We start from the raw sequence: 19579 nt of genomic DNA on the forward strand, positions 1-19579 counted from the left end.
GTTTTTAATGGAGCGGGGGGGTTCCCACTTTAATTACATAGTAAGTAGGACTGTAAACATCTAACGAAATTTTACTAGGAAAAAAAAAGCCTGTAAAATAAAAAGTTCACTTTTTTTGTTGTTAGAAATTGAGTAACATACTTTCTAGACCAACTAAAGTGAAAAGAAGTATTAAACAATTAATTAAGACTAAAAAAAAATGCCACTTTTCTCTCATTGTTTAATTTTTTGATATAAAAAAAAAATTAAAATCAACACAATGATTTTGTGCTTTAAGTTGGAGAAGACCATCAATGCTGTCAACTAAGGGTTTCTTGCTCATGTTGCAAAAAGTTTGTTCACCACTGATCTAAACTAATTATTATCCAAATAATGATAAACAATATGATAAACTCCCAAAATGAGTCAGTCAGTAGGGATTTACTTGTGTCATTTACTCCAGTGTTGGTTCCATGAGAACATCAGTATATAATATATGTTGGCAATTTTACCCATCCTAGCTGTAATATTTCCACCTGTCCTGAAAACAATCGAATCCTCCTGATTTCTAAAGGATCCTCATTCATCAAGGGCCAAAGCGCTGACTACCTGAGCCTCGCTCAGACCGAGCTCCAGCATCTCCAGGGACTTCCGGATCATGTGCGACTTCTCCTCCACCAGGACTCCCTCTTCGTCCTGCTTCAGGCAGCGCAGCGTGCCCAGCAGGCCCTCCAGGATGGAATGGTGCTCCTGCTTCAGGGCTTCCAGGCCCTGCATCACCTGCTTGGTCCGGGAGATGATCTCATCCTGAGACAGTTTCTCCCCCGGGTCCTCCTCCTCCTTCACGCACACCATGGTGGACATGTCCTCACGCATCCTGCACATTTTAGTGACAACAAAAGAAAAGAAATTAAAAAGAAGTGGTTACTGACTTGCAAAACCACATTATCCCAACAGAAAAACAGCAATTTAGTGCAAAAACATTGTATTATAGTAATAGTAATGTGTAATATATACCTTTCTAAAGAACAAGGTGTGGTCTAGATCAACAGAGATGCACTGAAAATTTGTGTGAGCGAACACAAGTCACACTACACTCTTCAGTGAGGAAGTTGTTAAAGAGAAAAGCAACTTTTCTGTAGCGATGCACAATATGACAGCACTATATCAGCATCAGCTGGAGCTGGACAATAAATCAATAACAATATATAAATGGTGATGAACACGATCAATACTAATAGATAAAACATCTGATAGAATAGTCACTGAGCTCCGATCCAGAACCGCACTCCTTTCTGGGAGATGTAGGCAGAGGAAAGAGTTTATCCGCTCAACCTCTCAAGGCTAGATAAGAAAAGTGGGTGGCATCACCATCATCAGAACTTGGGTTGCCTAGCAACAACCTGTTGAGTAACCTGTGCAGCAGCAGGTTCAGGTTTCACCACCGGGCCTGATAACTGCTTAAAAATAAAAAATTTAAATAAAAACGATCTGGAATGAAAACTCTGGATAAAACAGGAAACGTSACACCACCAGTTTGGCAGTGTTTCAGGTATTTACAATAAAAAAACTGATCAATAATTATTGATACTGCTCGATATGAAACACTTCATAAAGACATAATATCATCCAGCCCTAGAATCATCCAATGTTACACATTGATATTTTTGGTATTTTAGGATCGGTCCTACAAGTAAAACTGGGCCGATATTCAATAACCAATATTCATTTCCATCTGTCCAACAGACAGAAGTAAGTCAGAGTTTACAAAGAAAAAAAAAAAGTGAGGCAAAACTTTGAAAATAGTTCACACACACTCTATTGTATCTGGCTAAGCTTGAGCAATGTTGCAAGGCAACCATTCAGTCTCTACCGGTAGAGTTACTGCAGCTGTAACCTCAACAGTTTCCCTGCAAGTTACTGACTCACTGTTGATGAGAATTGCACAATTTTCAGTTTTGATTTATATGGTAATTTGAACGTCATGAATCCTTCTCGGTATGCTTCACATAGTCTTGGCCTGTGAGACATTATCCAATAAAATGCGTTGAACAGCGCTCCGTTTGAGAGCAGCAGCATCCTGATGTCTCTGGTGCCGTTGGAGGACCCGGTTCAAACCAGACGGCAGTCTGCTGACGGTTCTGAGGGCCGTGATCTGGGTTTGATTTACAGATAAGTGATACAAAGGATGGACTGCTGCACATAAAAACCTCCAAACATCTGACACAAATAATGAGGCAAATGTGCTGCCTCCTTAAACATCTCCTGGAATAAACAACGCTTCATAATGATATGATAAAGTTCTACACCAATCAGTTCATATATGCTCTTATTATGAAGATTTAGTGACAGCTTTTAATAACCTCACATACTTTAGACTTCTCCACACTCTGTTGCTTCTTTGCTTTCTATTATTTATGCACACGCACACACACACACCGCGTAAGAAGATTATAGTGGAGTGCTTTGTAGAACTTATAGCGAGCTACTAAATAAACCTCTTTTAGCACAGCAGACTAACTCCACTGATTTCAGCTGAATGATTAGAAAAGCACCATGTGGTTAAATGCAGAAATGAAACTCCTGTGTCTGTGTATCATTGTTTGTTTCCCCAATAGCGTTATGAAGCAGCCAGCCCACCTTTGTGTAAACGCTTCTACAGGTCCAGGTGGAGACGTCGAGTTCTGCCTCAGCTGCCACACACATTTCAGATGTCAGTGAACGCACCAGAGACAAGACGGCGAGCCGCAAACCAAACCAGGCGGACGGAGCGAGGAAAGCCTGCAGCTCCGATCGCTCCATGTGACACGGCAACCGGCCCTGAGCCTATCAGATCCACAGGAAGTTGGAAGCTGACGCTGCATGCGTATTGTTGTTACAGGACGGATGGGCGCAGAAGCAGCCGGTGACAAACGGGGTTTGTGAAGCGAGGAGGAACTATAGAGCCCCCAAAATATTTAAGTTAAGATCAAGCTGATTTTTTTTAGAACCAAAAAGGGTTTCAGAAATGTTTGTGCAGTTAAATGAAAAAATGCAACTTATAACTATTATTTTAATCTTTTACTTAATTAGAAAGTTGTTCATCAGCTCATATTACAAATCACAGCAGGACTATTATCTGATGTAAACACTGAGGTTGACCTTACTGAATGAGCATAATAAAATAATAAGTAAAATAAATTAAAAAAACAGTAGTAAATTATGTTTACACATTCAAAGGAGCTGGTAGAAGTATAAACTTATTTCACCCACCCCTCACATCTACAGCATTACCCAATAAATTACTACTCATGCTAACTGTGTTAACAGTCTCTTAGTTAGGATTTTCTATATCCATATCTATAACTGATACAACACATTCATTCATATTTCATGCCATTTTGAGCAAACATCCATCATTTTTAACATGTTAAAATTCTTTCTAAATCAATATATCAGTAATAATTGACATCTTCATTAATAGTAACAGCATTGATAATAGAAGTAATAACAGTAACTATTTCTCATATGAATATGCAGCGATGACCATCTTTTTAAATGACGTTTTAAACTGTTTAATGTTTAAAAACAAAACTTTGAAAATAGAGACAATATTAGTTCAGATCTGACTCACAKTATGWGTTCACGGCGATAAAAACTGAACCTTCAATTGTTTTTATACTCTATACTTGCTGGTGTCCTGTATTGTACTCCTAGCAATCTGTGTGGCTTCATGTTTTTTTGCATACATGTTCTGTAAAACTTTATTATAACACACCCATATAAAGTACATTAATGTAAAATATCTGTGCTTTTCCTGTATTTCACCTTTTCACATTGATCTCACTGAGCTGTGGTTTCCTCAGTCATGTGACCTGCCCTGTGCTTGCATAAGAACATCAACATTTCTGCCTTCTATAAAACTGTTCAGAGCAAGTTAAACACTGGTGTTTAAATATGATGAAGTTCAAGTTTTAAGGTTTCCTGCAATGTTCTAGTCAAGCATGTTGGCCTACAACTGCTAAGCCTGCGTGGCCAATAAGCAGTTAATTAATTTGCATGATTATTTAAAATGAGCTCCATAATTTCCATTCAGGTGTTTAATATTTTTTGAATGGCAATTATGTTTACAGAGACTTCATAATATAGTTTAATGGTTTTGCTTGTGTGTGGTTCTTAATTTAGTTTTAATTTATTAATTTTGGTTGTTGTGTTTTGTTTTTGGATATTTAAAATCTCTTCCAGCTCTTAACAAATTTACAGTTTATTGGACTTTAAAAAGGCAAACTTGTATTATGTGATTATCAATCTATTATTTGAAAATGGTCTCAAAACAATGAAATAGTTTATCATAATTTCTGGGTCCATTCAGCAAAATTCGCAAATCATTTGCAATTCAAAAGTACTTCACTAATGCTAGAGGGAGAATAAATGTAATGCGTCATTTTAACCAGAGTTGTCGTCGATGTCGATGGCTGTGGGCAGGAAAGATCTCCTGAAGCAGTCTGTGTTACAGTGGTTCTGAAAAAGCCTCTGGCTGAAGACACCATCGTTGCGCAGSAGTTTTATGAAGACGGGTTGTCTGTAATTTTCTTATACCAAAACATTTACACATCAGCTGGAGCTCCAGCTCTGGAAGAAATCCAGTGGGTGGTCAAACTCATCCCTCCACCAACACTTAACTATTATCATGGAAAATAATGTCTCTAAAACTCAACAATCAGAGGGGTCTAAGAAATTTGAAACAGTAACTGTATCTGGTAACTGTAAATCAGTCCAGACTGGTCTCCAGTTTTTTGCTGCTTTGCGTGATCCTGTTAAGACTTTGATCCACAACAGACATTAACTGTTGACTTGTATCAAGGTACATAAAGGTTGTGTTTCAGAAAAAAAACCTATGGTGAAACACCACCATGATCAGAGTGTTCTCTGGTTGCCTGGGGCTTGGAGGAGGACAGGCAGTGTCCCTCCCCCATTTGTTACTATGCACAGATGAGCAGCCAAAGAGAAGGTTTCTATAATCTACTTTTTTATTTCTACAAGAAATATTCTAGTTTAAAGATATCTCTGGTCAGGAAAAACATTCAGTCTGGCAACTAAAAGTCTCATCTCTCTTATTAAGGCAGGTCACCAGCAATCTGCAATCTAATTCATCTGCTAAAATCATCTTTTTTTTTTTTTTTTTTTTTTTTTACATCTTTAACTGGTAAATAGGCATCATAGCTTGCAATCAGAAAAGCTGTGGGTTCGATTCCTACCCTCTAGTTGCCTGCCATTGTGTTGGGTGTGTGGACGTGTCCCTGCTTGTGGGTAACTGTGGCTCTAGTGTGAAAGTATTTTGAATGACTAGTCCAGTAACCATAACTGTCCTAGTCAATGTAATATTATTTCAGCAGGAAATTTGAAAAATTCTTTACTGATTAAAATATTTACACTTAAGCCATGTTACACATTTAACTTTTTGGAGAGTCTTATACCAGCCCGTGTCTTATTTACAAAGGTTCTCTGTACTATTAACTATTAACATGAGCACATGTGCCAAGTCATCAAATCGTTAGCCTAATAGCACAGTTACCTAATTAAATATATATATATATATAGACTTTGGAAAATATATATGACTTTGCAGTTATTAAGTGTCATTTTGTTAGCGGAATAACACTTAATAACTGCATTGAAAATCTTGCAGTACATTCTGGGCGTCATCATTACTCAGTTCGTAAAAAGACGTTGACTCAGAAGGTATAATTGTCCAGGTGTGGCAGTGGACCTGTAGGAGTGGGAGTATCTCTGTGAAAACAATTAAACTTCCCTGTGGATCAGCACGAGCCCTGAAATGTGAAACATCCACAGCAGACACCTTCAGGTCTTCCTGGTCTCCCAGCTGTGAGCTGCACAGAGATCCACTGTCTCTTAGAAAGGGGACTGACCGACACTTCTCAATCTCTTCTGAATATCAATGAGATGCAAAAGACAGAGACTTTTTTTCAGGCGTTTTCAGAAGCTGACAGGCATACTTCTGTCCGGCCCGTGCTATTATTTGTTCACTTCCAAGTGGATTAACCAGAAGAACTAGTTAGCCAGTACTTTCCTGTAGAACCACAGAGCAAACTCCGAGCTGCTTGTGGCGTCTAATTCCTGGCATCAACGTAAACACTGAACCCATAACAGCCAGCARGTTCCCCGAAACACCGCCGTTCAGTTTATTTACACGCTTTAATTTCAAATATGTGTTCGCTGAGAAAATGGTTTAAAAAGCACATTCTGAACGTTGTATGTAAGGGAGATGCGTTAATTAGCGGATGAGTGCCGCCCAATAAATACTCTGAGCCATTCTTACCGTTCTGTGGGACATTCGTTGCCAGTGGAGCTCCACTGAGTCGTTCCAATTTATCCTTCTCGTTTCTCCCCAGCTGCCCCCTTTTTCTGTCACCAACAGCTTATGGTTGTGAATAATATGAAGAAGGAAAAAACAGAAATTCCAACCAGTGGCTTGTCCAGTGGTGTGTTTTGGTTAGCTGGACCTTACTGCATCAAATGCTACAGTCCGGTAAGCTACATGCTAGCACCTAGCAGCCTTACGTCAAAACATTGAGTCCAACCGGAGCCGCTCAGGTGAATATCCTGTCCTGTTCCATACCAACAGCAGCTCCGCGTCACTGCCCAGACCGAAGCGTCACGTGACGGACTGAACAAATGAATCGGTGCTGCGGATGACAGCTCCGCGAGACGATGAGTGACTGCTCGGAGCGTGAAAATGGCGTTAACCGGCGCCCCCTTGGCCCTCCCCCGGTAATACTGATGTCATCTTGACAAGATTAAAGAGGAAGTTGCGGTGACAGTAATGAGCCAGATTTGTGATAAAATCTTAAGCGTTGAAAAAAAATTGGGGGCTCTCAAGGTATGCTTCAGAGTATGTTATCTAATGGGAATGAAAAATATCTTACAGTGATCGACCCAAGTTATATTAAAAAACAAAAAAAAACTGTTTAGTTCAGGAAGACTGTGGCGCCATCAAGGGGGGGAGCCTGGGAGGCAATGGTCACCCCTACAAATTTGGTGCACATCCTTGCCAGATAGTCTTAAACGCATATTTCTTGCAAATTCATGAGAGAAGTTTTAATAAATTTGATATAAATTTATATATGCTTGTACATTTATTCTTCTACAGCCTGCCAATTTTGAGTGATCTTATTCTCGCTCCCAAATGAAAGAATAATAAAACTGTTCAAATCAGGATCTGGCCGTTAGTTTCTGAGTGTCACCAGGTATGTCATGCTACAGTCAGTGAGTCAGCCGCTGCCATTTATGCTCCAGTCACTTGATTGGTGATTACTCTGCATGCCCCATTGATTTGATCTTTTTAATTGATTTTAAAAAGATATATCCTTACTTTCTGTCAGAATTTTACAAACATTCTGAATACATCATGCTAATGAAATSAAAACACAGTCAGACACATGGATGGTAYGTAAATATTTATTTATTAAATTGTTGGAGTGCTGTTTTTYTTCTTGCGATGTTTTGCAGTTACAGTCCTCCAAAAGTCGTTGAGGGCAATTCGAGCCATGAGTAAAGTGATGGTGAAGTTACGTCTGTACCACTCTCTGGATGTGTGRGAGGAAAGGCAAAAAAAWTYMRKYMWKSMAAARKWWWWTKKKKTTKSMAWKKKSYKKTWAAAMMMMWAAWTKSYKSYTTTKRWKMMMMWTTKSMWWAAAAAAAGCTACTAGCTGGTTGATTACAGCTTATAAAAATAATGAGAATAATTAAAAACGAGCAGAAAGCAACAACAAAATCATCTTAAGAGTTGATGCATTTRGGCAGAAAACAAGTCCGCTAAGTTAGCATGTTTATTCACAAAACTCTCTCTAGAGCCTGTCATGATTGCTCTCTGCACACAGAGTGGTATGGCGCTGCTGGAGCACTGGGACATGCACCAGCAGCATCATGGGAAACATCAAGCATACAAAAACAACTCACCTGTTGTAATCTGCATGCCGCATTCTGTTTTTGTCCAAGAAGCTTTTGTAAAACACAGCCATCTCTTCGCTGCTTAGGGAATGCCGTCTGCCTGAGGGAGAGACCAAGATGCTTCACATTAATTCACTATAATGTCATCTTAAAACATCAGAGTGTACCCAGAGCAGCTTTTAAAGGAATTTTTATTATCATCAACTGTTCCTCTAGTCTACTGTACGCCTTGAATCCTGTTAAGTGTAATGTAATATATATATATCCTCACCATCTTCTCCACGCAAAGTCAATCCTTTTGCCTTCAGCTGTGAGATGATGAAAGCTTCTTTTTCCTATAGAGAAGAGGAAAACAAAGTTGTTGTTTTCTGCTTTTAAACCGGCTTCTGAAATGTATATTCACTTCTATTCTCTGAGTTCTTGTTGTGGTTCCTGTTTAATGAATTATTGCATCAGTAACGACATGGAGATCAGCCGTTGGTTCAGCTGAGGTGCAACAGAAGCCCAGGTTGTTTTGGTAGCTGCCTTTAGGTCGTCTGTCTAGTTGGTTCCGGTGTCTCTCATCTTCCTCTTGAAAACCTTCTAGATACTTTCTAGGGGGTTAAAGGTCAGTTTGCTGACTAATCAAGCACAGTCAAAAGCTGTTTCATGGTCACTGAAACAGCTTTTGGTATTTATTTGGTATCTTTGGCAGTGTGGACTGGTACCAAGTTTTTCTGGAAAATGAAATCAGCATCTCCATCCATCATGTCAGCAGGAAGTAGCATGATGCTCTCCAGAATGTCCTGGTAGACGGACAAAAGAAAACCCAGTGGACCAACAGCAGCAGGTGACCAGGATGGGATCTTGATTTCTAGATGAAATGGAAACTAAACTTTCATCTGAAAAGARAATCTTGGACCACTGAGGCACAGTCATGTTCTTGGTGTGTAGGATTCATCTGTATCCAGAACTCAGGCCAGTCCTTTGTGAAGCTKCTCCAAATTTTTGGACGAATTTTGTTTGGGAATCTACTTAAGTCTGCAGCTGTCCCTTCCTTCCTTCCTTCCACTCAACTTTCTTTCACTCTTCTTCAACAGAATCCTGTAAACAACCTGCTTCTTCAGCAATGACCTTTCATGGCTTGGTGGTTTGAGTTAATAAAGTTAATAAGCCGGAATAACTGCAGAGAAACAACGCACGCACAGAGAGAACTTGCAAACTCCATTCARAAAAGACCCCAGGCTGGGATTCGAACCTATGACCACCTGGCTTCAAGGCATGAATCTATATATGAATTTCACTWTCTGAAATGAGTGAAAATAATATGTACAATTTTTACAAAAAAAAAATATATATATATATTATCATTAATTTTAGATGTACCTGTAGGAACACTGAAAGCATAATTATTTTTAGTATATTTTCTACAGACTGTTGTACATTGCTGCCCTCCTCTGGTAGAAATAAGGCTCTACACAGCCATGAGCTATGAATTAAATAAATTGAAATCTTCTGGGMATTKTACCKGTAAACAATATATGTGCTTACGTAACCCGATAAACAAATCAAACAAAATGAGTTGGAAAACGTGAATTCAAACCTTGCTGAAGTTGACGTTCTGYCTKGTCCAGAATACGTGATTCCAGTCCTCCGTCTCCTGCCTCAGTTTTCTCAGCTGCTTTTCCAGATCAGACTCGTTCTCACTGACGCGGTAGACTATGGGTCGCAGGTTTGACAGAGGGTTTGGGGGACCGATCCAGTCATGTGTGGAGCTGGGCTCCGGCCTTGATGCAGATATCTACATATATCAAAAAGTGGAATAAGCCATAGACGCACTGAATTTAAAAAAATATATATAATGGAGTTGTTTACAACCACTTCTCCTTTAGTTTGARCAAAGACTCTGGAAGTAATTTGCCTTCAATGAAAACATCTTTGTGTTCTCCACCAGTGAGGGTGAACACAACGCTTTTGATCCTCTCTCCTTCAATGATRACCATGATTTGAGCAAATGATGCACTGAGCCTAAAGTGCAACTAGATAAAATGATTCAAACAGGTTGTTTTTTAACTCTTCGTTTATGGTCGTCACTTTGCAGAATGCTAAAAAGAGGGAATGAATACTTTTTGCAAGGCACTGCAGTTGTCCTGTGCACAGATGGACGTCACAAGTCTTTAACTGAGATGATAAAACGCTGTGCTTATCATTTCTCAGCAGCCGTCATCATGGGAAAAGCGAGAAGAAAAACACGATCCAGGAGGCAGGGGCCAGGAAAAAGGTACACACACCTGAAACACACBGCTTCTCAGCAACCAAATGACTTATACCTAGATTATTTTCTTTCCTCATCCTTCAGCCGTTTATTTAGATTTAATGTTCTGTTGCATATATGCAAATAGCCTCACATATTATACTCCAGAATCTTTTAGTAAACAGAGAAGTTCAGGGTCAAATTTCTGACTGACTGCAACACAAGCCCAAATCATCATCACCCCCCCGTCACAGTGTTTTATACACACATGGTTGGTTTGTGTTGAGATGCTGTTTGGTTTCCTCCAAACACATATAAGAGTSTTGTGGTTTGTTCAGATGAAAGGGGGGGACGGAGGGCCATTAAAGTTGGTTACTAAAGTTCAGAATATGACGGTTAGAGGTGACTGCTTATAAATACGGGAATGGTTTCAAGGAGAAAACAACACGACACAAGCTTGAATAATCTTGAAAATGTACCCGCTCTCTTTGACATTGAGTCAACCCATGCTTTTAAAATAAACTAGGCAGTAACAATGRTTAGTAAACGCTTTAAACGAGTAGTCTACACATAAAATAAAAGCTTTGATACGGACCTTTATAGGTTTTTCCTGCTYGGAACTACAGAGCCGACTGCTGGCTCCTGACATCCGGTGCAGCCGCAGAGGGGGCAGCAAGAAACCACTGACGCTCCTCCAGGTCGCCGCTGCTTTGTTTGCCATTTTTAATTACCTCAACATTAMTCCGTATTTGTGATGGTGATAAAGGAGAAAAACATTGTGCCCTTTGCTAGCACAATGTGCTAGCGCCCTCCTGTTTCTACTCTGTTCAGACAAACTCTACTTCCTTCGACAAATGTTCCTGCCAACAGCTCCACCTACCGGTCGGTGTCACCCTAATGAAAACGACTTGCCACAACAGCCAGCAGTCCTTTGAAGACATACTTTATTAAATACGTATACAAACAGACTTAGTCTTTACCAATGTAGCTCAACAAAAAATATAMAATTCTACACAGAAATTTAACAACTATAATTTTGTATCATGATTAATAAAAAAAAAATTCTGATTCTTCACCAACTTCAGGTAATTCCCAAATAAATTATATGGGGTGTGAGTTTATTTGTTAAAATATGTACTTGTGAATAAAAAACAATGAAATGTAGTTAATCAGATTTTTTTTAATAAAAGCTCCAATTGTAATAATTTTCACCGTCAAAAGGTGCAGATCGATTATAATAGTCGACCAATTCAAAACAAATACAGTGTATTAAAGTCAGAGTGCATAGACAAGGGGAGAGTATTTCGTTGGATACCTCGGTTCCTTCTTACGTTTAATCAAGTTAACGCAAAGGGGTGTTGTAGGTGCGCTCGAAAACTTCACCAGCGCGAACCCAGTTCTTAGAAACCCCGCCCGTCTCCCAGGTGCTTTCGGACGTACTTGCCTCTCCTCTGACCACTTGAGACTRCGATAGTAAAAGGAGCGCACCAAATGTTGGACAACAAAAACTTACACCGAGTTAGAAAATTGCAAAGTCGCTTATCAGAAAGGCGGCACTTCATTGTATTTTTCTCACTATGTAAAAATAATTTGCATTCGTTATGCAAACATTTATACATAGTGTGCTTTTTAATTACATAGACAACGTAAGTAAATTACCTTATACTAATTGGGAAAAATCCAACTCCGTGTAAGTTTACGCAGTTGAGCAGGAAAGTAACTGCTAGAAGGTAGCTAGGTAGGCTAATGTTAAGATTTAATCTACAAAGGAGCGTTCTATCCCACAGCAGTTCAGATGGCTGTACGCTGGTTATGCAGGTAAGGGGGGAGCTGCTATATTTTTAAATTGAGGGGTTATTTTAGATCTAAAAACCCGTTTTTGTTTCAGCAGGTGGGGCAGAGTCAGGTGATCATCGCCACTGAAACACAATGGTTTTAACAGTGGATGGAAGCTGTCTTTTTTTWATGCATTTTAGGTTTGAAATTATTCATTTAATCTGTGTGTATGCTTTAGTTACGCACTTATTTCTAAACTAAGTAGCTTTAAATGGTAGTAAATGAAGACCGTGGTTTCTATCGTGGGAGGGGCGACACCATTCCAACCGCAGTCATTCAGTCAGTGACAGAAGATTCGGTGGTGAGGTAGTGAAGCTGACCGGGAGCATAACCGAAATTCCTGCCTTCGTCTCACCACGTTCGGAAGCCTYTTTCTTTCACAGGCCGATCTGGCTGATGGAAACAGAGCTCGGCCAAAATGTGCGCGAATGTGTTCGGCGTTTTGAAAAGGTGAGACCTAACGATGATGTGTCGGTGTGTGTGAGCGGGGATGCAGCTGACAGCATCTGGAGATGCTTCGAGGTGTGTGTGCGCTGGTTCTTGATCCCTTAGCAACCAGCCGGCCGATCGGGGTATTCCGTGGTGACATAATGCGCAATGCCAGTGCAGGCAGCCTGGAGCTGGGGATGGCGCTTGGTGGTGGATCGCATGTTACCTGTAGCCCTATAAGCCTTCATGCTGGGTGACCGCTTGCTACTAGCTGCGGACGTTATCGTTCGCATCTTCCCATTAGTTGTTTTCCTAATCTTGAATGCCGTGAGGGAAGCAGGAGAGGAGTGGCTTTCCATGCTGGATTTGTTTTTCCTGAGCTTATCCTACTAGATATTCGGATTTGGAAGCTTTCGTCTGGCATGTGATCATCCACTATTCTGGAAATGCACATCCTCTCGCCCTCTTACATAATGGAATGTTGACTCCAAACAACATTTATTCCCAACAGTCATTATGCTGTTGATTAAAAAAACAAAACATTACCGGTATTTTGTGGAACAGCAACTGTTTTCTAGAACCATGAAACTGTGCTCTTTAGCATGCAGGCCAGAGGCCCATAGGACCGGGGCTGGAGACCTCTGCCCTTCAAGACTTGAGGGATTTAAAACTGAATTTCTAATTACTTTCTTTTATCAAAATCATCACTTTGGCAACCCTAACATAGAGACCGGGTCAAGGAGTACACCAAGTGCTGTCGTTTGTAAAATTTCAGTTAAAAAAAAATAAATGACAGCAATAATTTGGGTTATTTAGCTTGTAGAAAAATGAGGGTTAATTTTCAAAGTCATATTTTCACCATTTTATTCATTCATTTATAAATGTCATACCTTCAAACCAAATATTTAGTTAGCAAGCTAACTGGTTGGTTTGAAGCTAAAAATTTAGTTAGCAAGCAAAATACTTAATTTAACAACTAAATATTTAGCTCTGAACTCACAAAACATTTAGTTTTGTGAGCTTGAAACCGGCTTGAAAACTTTTCTTTTTAGACAAGCCTACTCCACTTTTAAATGACTGTCTTTTTTTGATTGTTGATTTTATGTTTTTAGCTGCGCCGTGTAGCTTTGAGATTTTTATTAATAAAAGGTGCGTTATAAATTAAATTATTATTAGTTTACCAACTAAATGCTTAGCTAACTGAGTATATATGTAACTTAGAGCAGCATATTTAGTTGGTTCACTAAATATTTAGCTGAAAAGTGACACAATTGGCGTCAGAAATTATATCAAAAGATGAATATCCAAAACGACAAAATATTATATGAATTCAAAACAAATGGCCAAGAGAGTGACATGAGTATATGGGGAATCATGCACAAAACTATAAGAGCTTCAAAAAAATCAAGCTAAAGACAGAACTACAACAATGAAACTAAAAGACACAGAAAGCATCAATCACAACAGAGCTCAAACACAGAACTACAAAGGTAGTTTGTAGTTCTGTCTACAAACTACCTTTGTAGACAGAACTACAAAGGTAGTTCTGTCTACCTTTGTAGACAGAACTACAAACTAGTTCTGTCTACAAAGACAGAACTAGTCCTTGTAGACAGAACTAGTCCCCTTCTCCCTTGTAGACAGAACTAGTCCCCTTCTCGAGGGAGAAGGGGACGACACTCGCAGGTACGTCTCAGTTTACTACAACTAAGACTGTCGCAATAACATTAACATTTAATGTTAATGTTAAAGAACATTAACATTAAATGTTAATGTTCTTTAACATTTAAAAAATGTTAAAGAAAACATTTTTTTAAATGTTTTCTTTAAAAAAAAACATTTTTTTTAAAGAAAATGTTATTTTCTTTAAAAATAACATTTTTAAAGAAAACAATTTTCTCAAAAACAGCCCAAAGTTTGCCCCTCTGCCTTACTTGAAGTGTTCAGATAGTTATGGCACAGAGGTGTTTCTAGAGCTAAACCCAACCAAAAGGTATCGCAGTAAATGAGCGTATCTCATTTACTGTTTTGGAGGACAGAATATATTACATTAAGTTTTTTTTTCTCTATTTTCTGTGATTATTTCCTGCTCAGTTTTAGAACATGATGCTGTGGATCCTTGTCATTGTTGCTTTACTAAATTCAGAATTTATGATTATTTGTATGAAATCTGATTTGCCACAATGGTACTAAATATTAGGGATATCTAACTAGCGATCCAGCTAGCGAGCTACCTACATAACTATCTAAGAGCTAAGCCCCTCTTAGACAGTAAACATTAACTGTAAACCTCTCTGTGCATTGCCAGCTAAGTATTAAAGTAATAGAACTGGACTAAGACAGATTAGTGTTCTTGTAACATGTGTCACTTTTGACAAACTTGACATTTGACAAATTTCCATGTCCTGTTTAAAAGTTGCAGCCCATCTAGAAGCTTACACATTTTGAACTTCCTCTTGCTGTTAGCACTTATGTACAGCGCTTTCACTGATCTGAAAAAATAAATAAATAAAACTGTCCAAATAAAGCTTGCCACTCTAATTTCAATGCTACTTAGTTTTTCTATTAGTTGGTGGTCTAATTCAGCAGGTAAATCCAATAACGATATCAAGGGTAACCTTCAACACAACCGTGTCTCCACTCAGACTTGAGACGTATCCACACTTAGCCCGGAATTTATAAAAATATCTTTCCCACATTGTTTTAAAGGAATATTGTACACATGGGATTGTTTTCAGAAAAGTTTTCATCCATACAAACCCACACAAATCTGCCACTGTGTTGTTTTAAACATGCCAAACACATAGGGGGCAGTGTAGCAAAGCTAAAACATCAATCAGACTGCTTGAAAACAATCCCAACTTCATGTTGGGAATTAAACATGGTGATGGGAGGTGCATTTGTGTGGACAGAAATATAGGTTGAAATACTTTTAAATAGCGTATTAGAAAATAAAGTTATTAAAACACAAGATGATGCTGATTGAAAATGTCATATCAACTATGTGGATATATTGCTGCTTTATTTGTTGCAGAACCCAAGTTTTCCCATGTACACACGCAAACACAGTTTTCTCAAATTTCTTGCTTAGTCTGACTTTTCTTAAATGATCATTTGTAGTGATAAGAGTTCTCATGAAAGGCCAAAACCCATAAAAATGTATTTGTTTTCCCAGACTGCTGGCTACATGTGCACTAGGCCTCAGTGCTGGTTGCTAATTGATCTGCTTCCATTGTGCTCCTTTTCCAGTCTCTTTGGGAAGCCTTTTGATGGTGGAAAAAGGATGGACCATGGCGGTCCACAGGACCAGCAGCAGCCTTACCATCCGCAGCATCCTGCGATGATGAGACTGTATGAGGTCCAGAAAGAGGTCTCGACTCTGGGGCCGCAGGTCTGCACCTTCAGCGGCCTGCAGAACGACCGAGAATACAAGCGCATGGAGCGCGAGCTGACCCAGCTGCTGCTGCAGGTGGACCAGGTGGACACGGAGGGAAAGCTGGAGCTGCAAGGAGCGCGCAAGAGGGCTGCGCAAGAGGTGGAGGGCCTCCTGCGGTACCTGGAGGAGAACGCCTCCCACCCGTCCCGCCTGGCCATCGAAGAGCTGAGCAACGCGGCACGGGAGCTGGTGGACGAGCGGGTGGTGGAGCCGCAGCGGGCCGGCGGGGTGGCGGAGATAAACGACGAGCTGGTGGACGCCCTTCAGGAGCTCGTCCTCAGGCTCACCCAGATCAAGACTGAAGGCCGGGTGCCGCTCCGCAAGGCGCGCTACCGAGCGCTCACACGGCTCTGCGCCGTGCAGGACGTGCTGGAGAGCCGCACGCCGCAGCAGACCCTCTCTCTGCCCCTGTCGGGCGACACCCACGAGGCCGTGAACCGCATCAACCAGGTCATGGTGAAGGTGAGCATGGCTCGCAGCCAGCTAGTGGCTTTGCTGATGGGGCTGAGCGGGAGGGACAGCTGCGCGCACCTGTCCCGCATCCTAACGGAGTTGCAGGTGGAGCTGGACGCCCTGGACGTCTCCGGGAACGCGGCAATCCGGAATTACAGGAAACAGGTGGTGGAGGAAATAAACGGCCTGCTGAAACACCTGGACCTGGAGGGAGAAGGGGACGACACTCGCAGGTACGTCTCAGTTTACTACAGCTAAGACTGTCGCAATAAGCAATTAACTATTGCAACAGCACATTATCAGTAGGGTAAAACTAACTTGTCTCACGACGGCCTAAACCCAGCTCACGTTCCCTATAATTGGTGAACAATCCAACGCTTGGTGAATTCTGCTTGACAATGATGGGAAGAGCTGACATCGGGTCAAAAGGCGACATCACACCGTAAATGAGCTCTATAGTTTTCATTCTGATGATTGAAGGGCAATTTTGTTTACAGAGTCCTCTTCATACATTGTATTTATAGTTTCAATTGGTTTTTTTTATTCCTGTTTTTGGTTGTCGTATTTTATTTTGGATATTTCAAATATATTTCAGTTCTAGTGTGATTTCTAGAAGATTACAGTTTGAGAGGGTGAATCTGCATTAATATGCCATTATCAGTAAATTACTTGAAAATGGTCTCAACAACAATATTATCATTTATTGCAACAATTATTTGCGTCCAGTAACATTTGTTATGTTACAGGCCTAATTATAATGACATAATAGTAATATTTGCCTTTAACTGCCTGAATTTATAACAAAAGAATTCTGTTTTTGATGCCCATCAGATTGTAAATTAATGTTTTGGTATTTAAAATGTAAATTTCCTTGAATCGGCATAAAATGTGTATCAGCAGGCACCTCTGGTTTACACACACCACTTGGTGTTGTGGTTGGAGCAAAATTTGTGGCAAAGATCCACAAATCCAGAGTTTGTAGAGAGCAGCAACTGTCCCATGCAAATAAAATAATAAAAAAAATATGACATGAAATAAATATGTCAGCTTATCTTTAAGGTCCTGTTCTAACATCTGAAGCTGCCCTTGTATGTTGCTTGTCAGGACCATATTGATGGTTGCAGTTGTCACAGAGACAAAATTTCTCATTTTTAAGTCGTACCGAAAAAAAAGTCAACAAGAATAGCATAATAGCATTAAAGGCAAAATATAACAGGCCTCTAAAAATCGTGTTCAAATAAATTTTGACCCCATTTCCACAAAATTCTAAAGAAAACATTGGGATTGGACATGGGGATAAATATTGGTCGATTGCCGATCCACCGAAATTAACAAGCAGATGTATTGATGTGCCTCTAATAGTAAAAGTAAATTTAGAGATCCACAGCTCAAAGAAAGCCACAGCTCAGCGAGAAGAAAGCAATACGAGTTCCAGAAGCGGTTCAAAGCTGGTAAACATTTTAGACAACACTTGTACCTGGACATTGCAGCAAAAGATTGTTCCACATAGTTTTGTCTTATGGGAGCTGAACACATATACTAAGAAAGTTTGGAAACTTGTTCTGTTTTCCTTCTGGTTTCCATTATCCAGCGATGATCGGAAGTAGCGCTCAGTATGGTGAACCTGTGTCTGTCTCCGTAGGTACGATTTGGCGCAGAACAACTCCATCCGTGAGATCGAGGCCGTCCGAGCCCACGTCTCCCACTTACGAGAGGGTGTCCTGCGACACTGCGTGGTTGGTGACCTCAGTTTCCGGCCCAAAGCTGAACTCCAGAGCCTCCTCACCCACCTGGACCAGGTGGACACGGCCAAAAACCCGTGCATCAGAGAGGCCCGCCGCCGCGCCGTGGTAGAGGTCCAGGCCATCGTCACCTTCCTGGACCTCCGCGAGGCCCTGGTGTGCCGCCAGCCGGGCCCCGAGGAGCATCCGTCGCACCGGGCCGTGTGGCTAGTCCTGGGCAGCCTCTCCGACCTGCAGGCCCAAGTTTTGGGCTTTGACGGCAAGCGGGCCGATAAGAGCTACATGATGCTGGAGGAACTGCTGACCAAACAGCTGCTGGCGCTGGACGCCGTGGATCCGCAGGGCGACGCGTCCACCAAGGTGGCACGGAAGCAAGCGGTGAAGTTCGCCCAGAACATTCTCAACTACCTAGATATGAAGACGGACGAGTGGGAGTATTGATTAATCCCGGACCACGTTGGGTCGGACACGGCTGCAGGAATTAAAGGAGCTTGAAAATGGAGCGTCATCATTCCGTCAGCTGTAAATATTGCCTGAAATACCCAGAATCCACTGCAGCAGAGCTTTTTTTTTTGTCTCTTTGTGGTAGTCAAGGCCAACCCATCTGAAACTCCTTTTGTGAAACACATTTTGACACGTATTTTTCTGTGTGCTCTTCAACGATTGTGTGTGTGTGTGTGTGTGTGTGTGTGTGTGTGTGTGTGTGTGTGTGTGTGCGTGCGTGTGTGTGATTTGCTTGTTACTGTCATTGTATTTGGTGTATGGTAGTAGAAGCCTGCAGCCAAAGCACTGAGTAACGCTCGCTGTCTTCTCCTAAAGACTGCACTTCATATTGATAAAACGTTCAGTTAGAGTGATTGTAAAGCAGTGGCCTCTTTTATTAACTTGACTGTCAGTTGCTAATGGAGACAGCTGGTGATACGCTACCAGAGGCAGGGGTGGCTCATCCTGTATAACTAGAAAAACCAGGCAGTAGCTCTGTTTCCGTTCCAAATGTGTGCAAAACTTTGTCTATTGTGTTAGTGTAAAAAAAAAAAAAAAACACAAGTTGCGGTGTTCCCATTAGATGAGACGCAATTAAAATCACACATGAACAAGTTTGTTCATGCGGTAAGTCATTAAGATCCATGCCGCACTTCCAACTTCTTCCTGTTGTCGTCTTTGTGGTTTTCGCCAGTGGCAAAAACCACCAAGATGTGGTTCAACAATGTCCAGTTGTTGATCATGTGAATCAAAGAAAATGTTTTCTTTGCCATTTTGCGAAATAAACCAATTACCTCATCTTAGTGTCAAAACTTTATAGAATTTTTTTTTAAATAGGCGTGTTTCCAGTAAGCAAATTTATTTTCAAAATGTCAAATTGTGTAATTATATGGCCAATGAAAACACAGCTATTAGACATATACTTGCTCAATTTGACATTTTGAAAATAAATTCCCTTACTGGAAACAGGCCAATTTAAAAAGAATAACTAGTTTTTTTGATCATGTTTCGGCACTAGGATAGAAATTAGTGTATTTC

At 40.5% G+C, this 19579-nt stretch overlaps 3 protein-coding genes across 7 annotated transcripts in view; 1 reads left to right on the top strand and 2 right to left on the bottom strand.

Moving 5' to 3' along the window:
* The window catches only part of klc1a (kinesin light chain 1a), a 33865-nt gene extending 27010 nt beyond the window's left edge, over positions 1-6855 (bottom strand). The window contains exons 1-2 of one of the 3 annotated variants that reach the window (XM_008398733.2): positions 6299-6855; positions 589-856 (exon numbers count right to left, since the gene is read on the bottom strand). In XM_008398733.2, the coding sequence (XP_008396955.1) occupies positions 589-855 (267 nt within the window). In that variant the 5' untranslated portion in view covers position 856; positions 6299-6855. The remainder of the gene's footprint in view (positions 1-588; positions 857-6298) is intronic. The other 2 variants (XM_008398734.2, XM_008398738.2) reach the window with 2 other exon arrangements.
* Positions 6856-7421: 566 nt separating this feature from the next.
* coa8 (cytochrome c oxidase assembly factor 8) lies at positions 7422-11043 on the bottom strand. Its single transcript, XM_008398742.2, has 5 exons — positions 10758-11043; positions 9512-9709; positions 8201-8264; positions 7939-8029; positions 7422-7565 (listed from the first exon to the last, which is right to left on the bottom strand). Exons 1-5 carry the CDS (start codon positions 10881-10883, stop codon positions 7445-7447), a joined length of 600 nt encoding a protein of 199 aa, XP_008396964.1. The 5' UTR covers positions 10884-11043; the 3' UTR covers positions 7422-7444.
* On the top strand, positions 9738-18615 carry bag5 (BCL2 associated athanogene 5). Of its 3 annotated transcripts, XM_008398740.2 has the most exons (4): positions 11691-11980; positions 12054-12448; positions 15677-16549; positions 17959-18615. In XM_008398740.2, the coding sequence occupies exons 2-4, from the start codon at positions 12417-12419 to the stop codon at positions 18497-18499; spliced, it is 1446 nt and encodes a 481-aa protein (XP_008396962.1). In that variant the 5' UTR covers positions 11691-11980; positions 12054-12416; the 3' UTR covers positions 18500-18615. The 3 variants fall into 3 exon arrangements, with proteins under 3 accessions (XP_008396961.1, XP_008396963.1, XP_008396962.1); XM_008398739.2 differs by lacking the exons at positions 11691-11980; positions 12054-12448 and adding an exon at positions 9738-10189; XM_008398741.2 differs by lacking the exon at positions 12054-12448 and having other exon boundaries at positions 11690-11980.
* Positions 18616-19579: the final 964 nt, after the last annotated feature.

Source organism: Poecilia reticulata, linkage group LG22, assembly GCF_000633615.1.
Source record: "Poecilia reticulata strain Guanapo linkage group LG22, Guppy_female_1.0+MT, whole genome shotgun sequence".
NCBI lineage: Eukaryota > Metazoa > Chordata > Actinopteri > Cyprinodontiformes > Poeciliidae > Poecilia > Poecilia reticulata.